The 12868-nt window shown below is 43.0% G+C and overlaps 1 protein-coding gene and 1 long non-coding RNA gene across 7 annotated transcripts in view; one reads left to right on the plus strand and one right to left on the minus strand.

Annotated features, from left to right (window-relative positions):
* Positions 1-12868, plus strand: part of LOC121634599 — a 13555-nt gene continuing 687 nt past the window's right edge. Inside the window, exons 1-2 of the long non-coding RNA XR_006009264.1 lie at positions 1-104; positions 153-156. This is a non-coding gene — a long non-coding RNA (uncharacterized LOC121634599). The remainder of the gene's footprint in view (positions 105-152; positions 157-12868) is intronic.
* The window catches only part of kmt2e (lysine (K)-specific methyltransferase 2E), a 26548-nt gene continuing 20189 nt past the window's right edge, over positions 6510-12868 (minus strand). For all 6 annotated transcript variants that reach the window (XM_041977355.1, XM_041977353.1, XM_041977357.1 and 3 more), the window contains 10 exons: positions 12503-12829; positions 12062-12361; positions 11670-11820; positions 11045-11271; positions 10906-10962; positions 10183-10728; positions 9797-10059; positions 9606-9685; positions 9424-9503; positions 6510-8673 (listed from right to left, as the gene is read on the minus strand). In XM_041977355.1, the coding sequence (XP_041833289.1) occupies positions 7630-8673; positions 9424-9503; positions 9606-9685; positions 9797-10059; positions 10183-10728; positions 10906-10962; positions 11045-11271; positions 11670-11820; positions 12062-12361; positions 12503-12829 (3075 nt within the window). In that variant the 3' untranslated portion in view covers positions 6510-7629. The remainder of the gene's footprint in view (positions 8674-9423; positions 9504-9605; positions 9686-9796; positions 10060-10182; positions 10729-10905; positions 10963-11044; positions 11272-11669; positions 11821-12061; positions 12362-12502; positions 12830-12868) is intronic.

A 12868-nucleotide genomic window follows, 5' to 3' on the forward strand; every position in this document is an offset into this window, starting at 1 on the left:
GTGGCCCATGTATGAAGGATAGGATACACCCCAGGTCTGTAATGATGTATTTGGATGTTTGCAGCTCGATGATGTAAATACACTTACAGGCCTGGTGTGCAGCAGTTCAGTAGGTGGGGCCTCCTATGTATGTGCTTGTACCTCTGTAAAAGGGTTGTACCACAGGTGTCATCATGTGTTCATATGTCCCATTAGATTAAGTGAATAAATGATGGATCTGGTAAGTCCATCCTCCAATTTATATTTTCATGGTGTTCAGTAATTTTTACACAAGTTTATGAACACTATAACCTACAACCTATCCCTATACTTTACTACCTTGACTAATAGTTGCTTCTTTACAGTTCCCTTAACATGTGTTAAGTATCAGTATATTCCAACATACAACAAACATTCCAAACCCAACAGCATCCCTTCCTTCCCTCCCTCTCACTTCTCTTCCAGAGCTCAGTCGATCGTTGCTCTGTTTTCCTTTAATTCAGAGGCTGACAAAAACCCTGTTCTACTGCAGTTTAGCTACCTGTATTTAGTTGTTCTTACTGAAGGCACTTGTTGTACTACATTCATTTCTCATAAGACAGTCATGTCTCTAGTGTGTCACCATCTTCCTTTCAGCAACTGTCTGAAGTACTTTGTTGTCATGTCTGTAAGTTGTTATCTTCAGTGACTGTCTCAAGTTGCATTTAAGTAGCATGTTGCATCCTGCTATAAATGATGTTAAATAGCATTCTAATCCAGTCTTTTATGGTACCAGTAAAATTCCAGCCAGTTTTAGTTTTCTGATTTATAACCCCTAGTTGTTACCTCCCCAGAGTACGGGGAGGGGACACGGCCCCCTCCCCAACCCACCGGAGCAGGATGGTTTTGTTGATCCAGGTACCTGAGACGGGCAGGATTCGAACTAGACGCTGCGCCACTGGCGACTTACGGTTCTCTGCCAACCCCACCACGCCACCAAGAACCCTTCACACTCAACCTTGTTCTCGTGGCGCTTTTATCTTTTCATTTTGGCCACTGGACATGAAAATTGATGTGGGGAATGAAGACATTCAATCCCAGGTCCTTAAGAAGCTTTAAATTCATGTCTGTAACTGATCACCTGTATGCTGTAGGATTTGAACCCACAACTTGCTGAACTTGAGCCAGGTCTCCATCCCCCTGAGCTATCCTCACAGTTACTCAGTTACACACAGTTACAGCCTCTGCAGTTTTCTAACTCCTTCATTTGGCATCTAAAGGGTAAAAAAAGTCATTCAGAGGTTTTGATCCCAGTCCTACTGATCTTCCAGGGCTTCACCCATCAGGGTGAGCTACTCTCCCACACACGCTGAAAGACTTTGTTAAAGTTTTTCACTCTTTATTTTTGGCTGTTGGCCTTAAAAACCAACATCAGTCTTTCTACAACATTTAGAGGATTTGAACTGGAAGCTTCTGCTTCCAGCTGCAGCTGAACATCATCCTGAGCTGCCCAGTCACAGGATCCTCAGAGTTTCTGAGCAGGTTTGACTCTTTAACTCTGGAGCTGAATTCAGAGCTTTCATCACATCTTCAGCAACGACAATCTGTCCTCTTACCAGCTGAGCTGCTCCGACTTCAGATTGATCCGTCTTTTCATGCTTCATGGATAATTAAAATGTAAATGCATTAAAATATATATAGAAGTGTTAATAAAAATACCACTAAAAATGTACTTTTTATGCTATGCATGATATCAATACTTTAAATTTCCACATTCTGTTTTGTTTTTTACACCATCCCATAAACGGTACAATTGTCACGATTTGCAACTACATGTTTTTAGTTTATTAACTTTTTAAATGCATTTCATTGGTACATTTGTTTATTGAATAAAATATTAATTTTCAGTATTTATACATTTAATTATAAATGAAACAACTCTCCATACATTACATCTTCACAATGGATCTACAAAATCCCACAACCTTTATTCACTGCTATCTGGAAGTGAAAAATCCAGTATTTCACATGATTAAATTGTCAAGAGCGAAGAGTTATCTTTAAATTAACATACGTGTACATTTCCACATGTGTGTAGTAATCCTAACCACCTGAACTGACTCACCTTATAATACGTACAGAAGTCAGATGTATTAAATAAGAAATATATAACAGATAAAACAAGTTCTCCCCCTGCCTTGGAAATGTTTTAACTCCCCCCTTGAGGAGCTTTATGGATATAATGTGACAGGACAGCAGAGGTGAGGACCCAAACGCAGACTGATGAGGCAGGAGACAAACCAACGCCACTATCCAGGATTTAATATCAAGGAACAAGGCAGCCGATACAGACTGAACACGGAAACAACAACAATGATCTGGCACTGAGTCAGAGAAACCAAGGCGTATATATACAGGGAACAGGTGAAGTGAGGGAGCAATCAGACCAGGTGAACTAACGAGCTGGAAACAGAAACCACTGAACAGAAAAAAAACGACTGAAAACACAAACATGAAAGAAAAAATCAGCCAAAATGCCAAAACGCTGTCTGGTTTAAAAGCAAGAGAATAAAAATAAGTCTTGAAATGAGATTTAAAAATGTCCACATTTGGTGAGATCCTCATATTAATGGGGAGGCTGTTCTACAATTTGGGGCTGACAAGAAAAAAAAAAAGCTCTGTCACCTCTTCTTTTCAGCCTGGACCTCGGGACCACAGGACCTGACTGGTCAGCAGACCTCAGCCAGAGCCCTCGATATAATCAGAGTCGCGACACTCTCATTGACTCACGTGTACAAAAAATGGCGGCGACTTCCGGGTTACTGTAGACGTTCAATAGTTCGGATCAGACTGGGTTCATCGCCAATGCTTCTTTCGTTTTCAGAGGGAAGTCGATGCAATATCAGTCCTATAAATCACGGAAATGCATGTTAATTCTTTCGGACGTCCTGCATTAAAATAATTATGTTTGTTCAATGTGATATGTTTTTGTTTAAATGTATTTAGCCTTTGTATGTTATAGATATTGTCCTTTTACCCCATGGCCTCCCAGCTTTTTTGTTTAGTTTGAATAAGTGTGGTCACGGTCTTATATTATTTATTTTAGTGTACTGATCAAGTGTTATTCATAGATTCATAGAATTTGATGTTCAATATGACTTAGGTTAGTGGAAACGTACTAAAAATTTAATAGAAATATATTGTTCTGTCACCTCTGTAGACATAACGAACCTCACACAGTTTCTTATTGTTGCTTATTCGTGCAGCTATATTAAAATCCTTCCTGCTGACCTTTACAAGCCACCTCTTTCTCCGTTCTGGGTCCCTCTGGAATCCATACATCCTCTCAGACCGGTGGAGCATCCAAATGCTGCACAGTTCACCATCATTGACTGTTTTATTGTCTGTAAAATGTTATATAACCATTACATATAATAGAAAATCACAGAGCAGATGACCTGTTAGGTAATTATCCAGCGCCTACTGGCTTTTCTCCATAAAATTTTATTTAAACTGTTAAAATATTTATTAAAACTGCCTTGTCCCCTTTTGCTTTCCATGTTCCACCAATAACTAATAATCACCGAAATTTATTCCTAATTAATAATAAACTTATATTTCCCTGTGCATCTCTATTCACTCACTATCACTGTTTTATCTTCCCTCTTTACTCTTTAAATATTAATAAATTACTTTACTTTTTCACACATACTTGTTGACTTATTTGTTAACACTCATTAATTTTAGCTCATGTTACAGCTGTTCTTCATGTTCTGTAGCTAGTTTAGCCATTACTGTCATTTTTATTTAAAAAATATTTGTTCAGGAGCAGCAGGCAGGAACACTGACATCCATCAGTTTGTCATTTTTCTCCCCAAGGTTTATTTTTATCATTTCATTATGCAAACTGAAACTGATCTATTTACTTTATTGTCTGTCCATTAAAAAGTTTGTTTTTTAAAAGATTTCACTTGTTTTCTTGTCCTGTCGGTGCCAGTCCCACCAGTAGGTCGGGTGAGTTTTTAGTTAAACCAGGTTGTTACTCAGTGACACTTTCCTTTTACATTCAAAGCAAAGCAACTTTATTTGTACAGCACAATCCAACAACATGGTGATTCAAAGGGCTTTTCAAAGACATTAAAAACACAAGAATATATGAAGCATAATTTAAAATAAAAAGACAAAAAGGGAAGAACATAAACTAAGCATGATCAAGTTTAAACATCCTGCTTAACAGTGCAGATTCAAATACAAACTATTGAAATGCAGCTGAGAGACAGAGTCCTGTCTGAAGGGGATGTTCGGTGTTGTCTGCATTGTGTCTTTGACTTTAAGTCCATACTTACATGCTACCACACGGTGGCTTTAATAGATGAAAATAAGCCCTAACAAGCTGATCATTTAACCTTACAAAAGTGAATTGTAAGGACGGTTAGCAGTAAGAAATATAGAGGCTAATGAGGACCATCATGTCTGATCTTTAATAAATGCTAGCTTGTTGGTTGAGATGAATATTTCCCTCCAAAAATGTATGAAATTATTGTGGTTACACATATTTAATCTGTTAAATCAACATTACCATAATAAAGCATTCAGTGACAAACATATGCAGCAATAATATGTTTATTTAGTTTCCACCCTCAGTAATCCGATAGTAGAGTCTAGCAGCGCGGGCTTTGTTTGGAACCTTTGGAGCCTCCATGACCCACGTGACCGCTACAGCGAAGTCAACGGATGTCGCAACTCTGAGTTTATCGAGGGCTCTGGCTGCTTCTAGCGACTTTTAGGACAGCCAATAGCTACTTTTCTTACTGAGGAGTTGGCAACAGTGGGTGGAGCTACATTTTACACGGGGTGGCAAAGGAGGGAAGACATCTAGACAGGGTGGCATTAATTGTGTTTACATGGAGCACTTTTCATTTGATCAGGAAGACTTGAAAAATGGCGCCAGCAACACTGAACTAACTGGAGGATACAACGTTTTAGCTGAAAACCATGATTTCAAGTTTTCTACCGTTGAGACGTTCAGTAATCAAACCTTTTCAAAGGTTTTTCTTCTTCTTTCAACTCTGAGCCTAAAGTTGTACAATCGATGTAACCGTAGCGTCCTCAGTACATTTTGGGAAAATGCCCTACATGTAAACGGGGTCAAAAGACGATCCACAAAACCACGTTAAAACGGTTTACTCTCTCATTATCCTTCAAACAAATACAGTATTTAGGCTTACATAAAAAAAGAGATTCCTCAAAATAAGTCCAGAAACTTAAAGCACAGATATCAGTCATCTAGGAGAGCTGAAGTTATGTTGCTCTGCACCAACATCCAAATCTTCTGTAATACTGAGGACAACTAAAGTGTTCAGATGATAAACTGTATTTTTATAAATCTAAAATGTAGTGACAATAAAAGATCTAATATAGTTTCATAATGTTTCTGGTATAAGATTTGCATCATATTTAGGTTTTGTCTGTACAGTAAGGAGGGATTTGCCTTTGCTTGCCCTCCTGGTGCTGGACCTCATGATTAAATTTGAACCAGGGGTTTTAAAAAGGGGGTGAGCAAGATATGCCACGTATCCGATACCAAGTAAATAAAGGTATCGTCAGTACCGATACTTTTTAATAGGGGTGTCCAAATTAAGAACTTAATGCAATGAGATTAATCTTTGGAACTGATGCATTAATTCTTAAGGCATTAACACATAAACAAGATAATTACTCAAACCATAAAAATCTGAATTTGGCATCATCTCAAAGAAAAGCTGATTTGGGGCATTTAGGTGCTTTGTCACAACTGTGAACATAATCCACCAAAAACCACTTAATCCTCCTCATTTATGAAGGTTGAGTTTTCCAGCTTTAAAGTATCAGCATGATCACGCTTGTATGAGTCAATAATATCGATACCAACATTGTTATCTGATCGATTCACTAGTTTCAGACCTGCGAGGACAAACTGCTGAAAATGGTGAATTCCTGGTTAGTTTTCAGACTTCTAAACCATTTCATTACAAATTCTCAAACTGAAAGTTGGGTAATTCTACCAAACACAAATAAATAAGATAAACTGGGAATCTGCTAAGATTAGTTAGCTGCAGGTGACCAGTCTTTCCATCTTTTAGTCACTTCATCAAGTCTAAAATGAACTATTGCAGCTTTGATGGATTTGTATTTTGTTCTCAAAAGGACAAAGAAATACTAAATAATATTTATTTGAGCTCAGACTTGTCTGAGCAGTAGTTAAAAAGGTTGTAAATATTTAGATTATCTTTAACTTAGGTAATAACTTCCAGCAGTGTTTTTAGAAATATCTCCCCTCGCACCATTCATAATTTAGTTTGCAAGACCTTTTTTTAAAAGGATATTGGCAAATCTTTACCTTGTTTCCAACGTGAACACATTTCTCTTCATATCAGGTTAATCTCAGCAGCTTTTTACCCTCCGGTCCTTGAATGTTTCCCTCCTGAAGGCAGAAGGCCGAGCAGACGTTCGTCAGATAAACCGACAGCAACATGAATCTTCCCGGGAGACAAATGTCACGACAAGTGGTATAAAACTGTCATTACAGTGATTTATTATAATGAACCATGAAAACAGCCAACCAGTGCAGTGTCTGTGAGTCTCTCCCCTCTGCACAAACATACACTCACACACAAATAATAAAAAAGACAAAGTTGAAGAGTCGATAGGGGGAAAAATAAAATAAAAATAATGCTACAGTCACAGAAACATTCAGCTTTGAAGAGCGCTCGTATTTACAACAATATTCAAAATGGGATGGGAGCGAATTGTACAAGCATAGAAAAGAAAAGAAGCAAATATTTACAACCTGTTTCTGGTGAAAGCTGAAGTAACCACCTATACATTGTATTACACTTTCTACAAATAACCATTGATATTCAAAAATAAACCGCTAACATCCTACTCGTAGGCGAGACCGCTCTGCCTACCTCAGAAGACTAAAAGCACTTGTTCCACAAAATCTCACACATACTCCGCTCGTCTAAGCTGCCATTCACGCTGTAACTCTCACACACACACACATACACACACACGAGTGCAGCCTCCTGCGGCAGTGAGGCAGGCGCCCTAAAAATGGGTCTTTCCTGAATCTGCAGCGGTGAACAGATATTTGTTGTTAGACAGAGGAATAAAAAAAATAATTGTGTTTTTTTTCTCTTTACAAAAAGCTCTCTTTGCTATAATGAGCCACTAGATTAAAACATAAATGGTGTACAGAGCTGACAATGGACGAGAGAAAAGAGGAAATACAAGGAGTAACTGACAAAAGGAGGAGGAAGAGGGGGAAGAGGAAGATATAAGCTGGAATGTCCACTGATAAACAAAGTGCGGGGTCTTACAATGGGATTCCAAACAAGACGGAACAGTTTTTCTTTCTTTATAAAAAACAAGTGGAGGCCAGAAAGAGGGCTATGAGCACCAGGGATAGTCCATCTCCGTTTTCATACAGTTTGTCTAGAAGATTATTTCAGTCCTTTTTCCTAAAATGTCTGTTCTTGTTTTTGTTTTGTTTTTTAAGTACCCTTTTAACCCCACAATCAGCTGTTTTTCCCACTGGCCATGTGTTCAGGTACATAGAAAACATATCTACAGCTTATGGTACACGCCCCTCTCAGGCTGAGTTCTGTCTCCGGGGCTGCTGGGTGCCAGTCAGTGCCACCCTGTGCTCAGGTACCCCGAGTTATGAAAGGGGGTCGTGGACGCAGGAGCTCCGCGAGTCCCAGAAGGCATCTGGGAGGCAGTGGCCTGGGCCTGGCCTTGTTGAGTCTGTTGGGGAGGAGGTGGGGGTGGTGGGGGCAGTCCAGTCTGCTGAAGCTGTGGGGGGTACGTGGATGGGGGTACCGAAGGGTTTGTGGCAGCACCAGGGTGCATCAAAGCTGGCTGAAAGCCCCCTAAGTTCTGATAGTGGTGGGGCTGCATTGGGGTGGTGGATGTGGGGGCCGGGGGAGGTGGGGGAGGTGGTGGTGGAGGGGTAAGGGACAAAAGGGTGGCGCTAGGGGGAGCCTGCTGCTGCTGTTGGGAGGTCTGGCCCTGCGGTGGAGGCGGTGGAGGAGGGGCTGCGCTCAGCATCAACTGATGCTGCTGGATGGGAGGCGGCTGCAAGTTGACGTGCAGCAGGGTAGGGCCGGGGATTGGATGGGGGGGTGGAGGAGGCGGTGGCGGTGGAGCAGCTGAGCTTTGATAGTGAACACTGTGGGGAAGAGTTTGCATCAGGGCTTGGGAACCTGGGGGGTAGGGTGGTGTAACGGCAGGTTTAAACCCAGGGAAAGGTCCGGCAGGTGAGGGGTTCTGGTTGGGAAAATAGGCTGTGGAGACAGGTGGTGCTGGTGGCGGAGGGGGAGGTGGTGGGGGAGCACTCTGTGTGTTATACTGTGGGAAAGGGGCAGGGCCAGTCTGAGCCTGGGACTGGGGTGGATTTTGAGGCTGGCCAGAGAACAGTGTCCTCTGACTGCGGTAGGGGGAGCCCTGAGGCTGAGGCTTGGGAGAATGGAGGAGGGAGGATCCAGAATAGTGGACAGGTGAGGAGGGCAAAGGGGTGGGGGGCAGTTTTGTGGGGGTCAGAGGGGCTGGCTTGGGTCCTGCAGGCTTGCTTGGCAGCTGGCTGGTCGGATTTGGCGTTCGAGGCTGACCATCGCCATCTTCCTCCTTTGCTGGCCGACTGGAAAGCTGGGGGAGGGGGCCAGGAGAGCAGGGCTGTACAGGAAAACAGACCAGGAGAGACGAGTCAGGCCTCCATCAGCTCAATAAGAAAACCTTTAGTTTTAGGAGCTTCCAGGATATGCACAACGTTTCACGGTGGCGCTTTAGAAATATAATGATTACATACATTTATCTTTATCTTATGTTTGCCCTTTAAACCTCAAAGCCACATGGGACAAGGTGTGTGGTGCCTTAACACAAACATCAAGCCAAAAACACGTCTACCAGGTCTGGCTGGGGGAGGCCACAGCATCAATACCCGGCACCGAGTCTTCAGAGAAGCCGGATGCTAACAAGGAGATGCTATGTAACGACGGATGGGCTACGGAGTGAAATCTGAGACTATCGCTGACGGTCAGGTGGTGACCGGCTACATTAACGCCTTTCTGAAAAGTTGCAATAAACAGATCGCTTAAAATGAATAAATAAAGTTTATTTGTACAACAAATTTCAAAGCGGTTAGTTTCCTTACAAGCGTTTTACCAACAACAATATAAACTAGGTTGATCCATTTATAGACTCCAGACTTAAGATTTTATTGGTCCTGTATGAAAGTAAACCAGTAGCTTGGTTTATTGATGATCGTTGTAGGCTGGACAGTAAAACAGTTTGGGTTAATTGAAACTGCAATAGACATATTTAACATTTATTAGACTAATTATTAGGTCAAACTCTCATTATTCATTGAAATGGTTAACAGCTACAAGACGTTCACATAAAAAAACAAAGGTGATGCTGACTTACTGTGTGGGTTGGGGTTTTCTGAAGACTTGGAGATGCACATTCCCTCACTGAAGGTGTGTCTCCACCTTCTGTCTCACCATCTTGGGGTGGAGGCAGAACAATATTACAAACCGGTAGAAATCACACAATTAGCCCGAAAAGACGAGTGTATCCAGGCCACTGACTTGTGTGTCTATCCTCACCTGTATCTTTATCTTTGCTGAGCAGCAGAGCTCTGTGGTAGCTGCGCTCTCGAGCCTGCTCTACAGACGTCGAAGAAGTCCTGATGAAAAATGTTGGAACACATTCATTAATGCACTGGATACCCCATCCATACACAGTTTAACTGTTTGCTATAATCAGGTGCTACAGGTGAAACCTTGACACGACCTACCATTGACCCTCTCCTCCCTCCTTCTCTACTTTCTCTCCAGTGAGCTCCGACTCCTCACTGGTTTGAGGTTCCTTTACAGAGGTGCTGTTGTTGGAGGAAGCCGTGGGAGCACAAAGTAGAGGAGAGTCGCTGGAGGGCTCTAGAGCCACAGGAAAGGCGTCCATTGTAAGAGGTGGCACGGTGGAAACGGGGGAGCTGCATTCAGTCTTTGAGCCGCTGCGACGAGCTTCGCGTTGACGCTTCCGGTACTCGAGCAGGGAAACCTGGAAAAATTCACACCAACATGCATTTATGAACTAAAAGCAAGTCTGGTGTGGAACCAGTAGAGGGCAGTGTTTGGAAAGTCAACAAACACCAAAGCATCAATTCAGAAGCTGAATCCTCACCTTTTTCTTCTGTGGGGGGTTCTGTGCTGACCCCCCTCCTTCGCTGGCGCCATCCCCGTTCAGTGACCGCGAGAAACCGACCGAACCGCCCTCCTCAGTGCAGGGGTAAAAGAGCTGTCCCTGGGCTTCACTAAACGGGGGCTGAGAGCCAGCCAGTGACCCTGTTCCTGCTGCTGGCCCCACTGCAGCCCCAGCTGCAGCCTCAGGCCTAAAGGGAGCTGCCAGAGGCTCCAGGGTGTGGGAGGGGGTAAGGTCCCTTAAGTTTGAGTTGACTGGAGAGAAGTTCAGACCAGCTGGTCCAGTCGAGCCTCTGTCTGGGCTTTTTATCCAGCCAGAATAAGAGGAGAGGCACGTGTCTGCAGATGAGGGAGCCTCAGTAGTGCCTTCTGTAACACCAACATCTGTCCTGTCTTCCCCACAGTCCACTGGCTCAACAGCTGGAGGCTGTGGACTCTCTGGAACCAACACCTTTACTTCTGCTATGAGTCCATCAGAACTGGAGGCTCTGACGCACGGAGACGAAACCAGTGAAGGAGGATGTTCGGCCTAGGAAAGAAAAAATAAAAGGATCCATCTCAGCTGACTGAAGTTGGGAGCCATCACATTATTATCGGCTCTACAAACAGCTCCAAAGAGCTACGGCTTATCAAAGCTCACAGAAGAAACGGCTTCCATCACTTTCTAAACTGAAATAAAAGGAGGTGGTATAAGTGCACATCTCACCTCTTGCACACAGGGCTTTCGGGTGACCTCTGGTGAGTTCTCCATTGAAGATTCACTCTGTGACAGCAGACACACTTACTCACTTCTTCATCACACAAACAGATGTGCAACCTTCGAGTCTTCATAAAGGCAGACTTACCTCCTGAGGAGCATGAAGTGTGTGTGTTGGGGTGCTGGACACGGGCTCTGTGCTGGCTTCCTCTGTTCGGGGGCGCGGTGGGGTGGTCAGTAAGATGGGTGTTGCAGGCATTTCTGATTGGTCTGCACGAGTGGGCGTGGCACAAGGGGAACCGTATGGTGTAGAGCTCTCAGACATGCAGGCATCTAACGGGCTCAATCGTCGCTTTTTTAGAGGAGTAGGCAATTCTGGGAAGAAAATAAGTACAACTTTGTCAAAGTGTATGAATTAAAAATTCTAATTTCTGTTAAAAGGTAAGAAAAACTGTATATTTCTAACTTTATTAACCCCTTAATGCCTACATGTATTTACAATTTTATATGAAAAAAACAGTAAAAATACATGAAAAAGACTGAAATAAAATAAAATTATAACAAATATAAAACACAAATAATAGTAAATGGAAGTAAATAAATTAAGATAAAAAGAAAAAATTCACTTTCTTCCCTTCTTTACTATTACTACAGACTGATTCTGAAAGTATAAAACTCTTAATTATGGATCAAATCATGTTTTATTCAGTCCTTCCGTCACTGTGAGACAGATTAAACTGGCATCAGACTCGTCAGCTCTTACAAACACCTACCTGGCAGTGAGCAGGTGCCATTATAAGGGAGGGGGCTGTCAGAATCACCATTAAGGGAGGGGCTGAGAGGACCATCGCCTGTCATGAGAAGGCTTGGACGTCTGGCCGGGCTGGTGGAACCCTCCTCTTCTAGAGCCTGCTTCAACCACCGCTGCAAGAACACATGATTTCACAGAGTTAATAACAAGCAGCCTCCACATAAAGTTGCAAAATTTTAATTATATCACACAATCAAATTTTTTTGTCATTTTAGGAAAATTTGCAGACATTGAAATAAACAGTTAAACACACAGAAGGAATTTCACATTTATTTTAAAACAGCTAATAATGGTCAGAACAAAAACCATTTAAAAGGAGAAACTGCTCCATCAAAGCCAGACTGGAATCTTTACCTTCTTGCAGGAGCCAGTAGTTGGTGGCGTTTCTGGAAGCTCTCTGGAACGCCGTCTCCCTGTGGGAACTCCAGGAGTGGTGGGGCTGCGGTTTGCCAGGAACGGGGACGAGAAGCGGACGTAGTGTTTGGGCGTGCTGTAGACCTGCGGGGAACAGGCCATGCCTGGTAACGCGTTCAGCTGTGTGGCGAGCACTTCAGGGTCACTGCTTATTCTCAGCGGCCTCTCTGGAACTGGTTCTGGTGTTCGTACTGCACCACGGTCCTGCTGTTTCTCTCCCACCCACTCACTCACAAAGTGCTGTTGAAAAAACAAAATACAGAAAATCATCTGTCAGTCTTCAGGGTTGTAAATTCTTCATATGAAAATAAATCTGATAGAACTCTTTTCTTGTGGGATGACGCAGTATAAAGTTAGGAGCAGGAATCTGCTGTTCTGAACCTTTTTAGTTTTGAAGTTCTTGCTCCCTGTGCGGTTTCTTTCAGGTGCAGGCGAACTGCTGTGCGGAGGGCTGCTGTCAGGCGGCTGTGAGTAGATGGCCTCTGGCTCCGGTACCGTGGGAGTCTCTCCTTCAGGGGCCTCATTGGTCAGAGGTTCGATAGTTTCAGCCGGAGAGCCAGGTGTTAAGTCAGAACAGGTGCTGATGGTGCGAGCTCGCCGACGCTGCTGGCCAATGTGAGTACGGTTCCTAGAGAAACTTTTTCTGTTTCTTGAGGGTTTCACTTTGGCCGGCTTTAGTCCTGGCTCCTCCTTTACCTCAAGAAGGGGCTATAAAAGAATACAGCCGAGTGAAGTGTTGGAAAAATA

The sequence above is a fragment of the Melanotaenia boesemani genome, chromosome 23 (assembly GCF_017639745.1).
Source record: "Melanotaenia boesemani isolate fMelBoe1 chromosome 23, fMelBoe1.pri, whole genome shotgun sequence".
Taxonomy (NCBI): Eukaryota; Metazoa; Chordata; class Actinopteri; order Atheriniformes; family Melanotaeniidae; genus Melanotaenia; species Melanotaenia boesemani.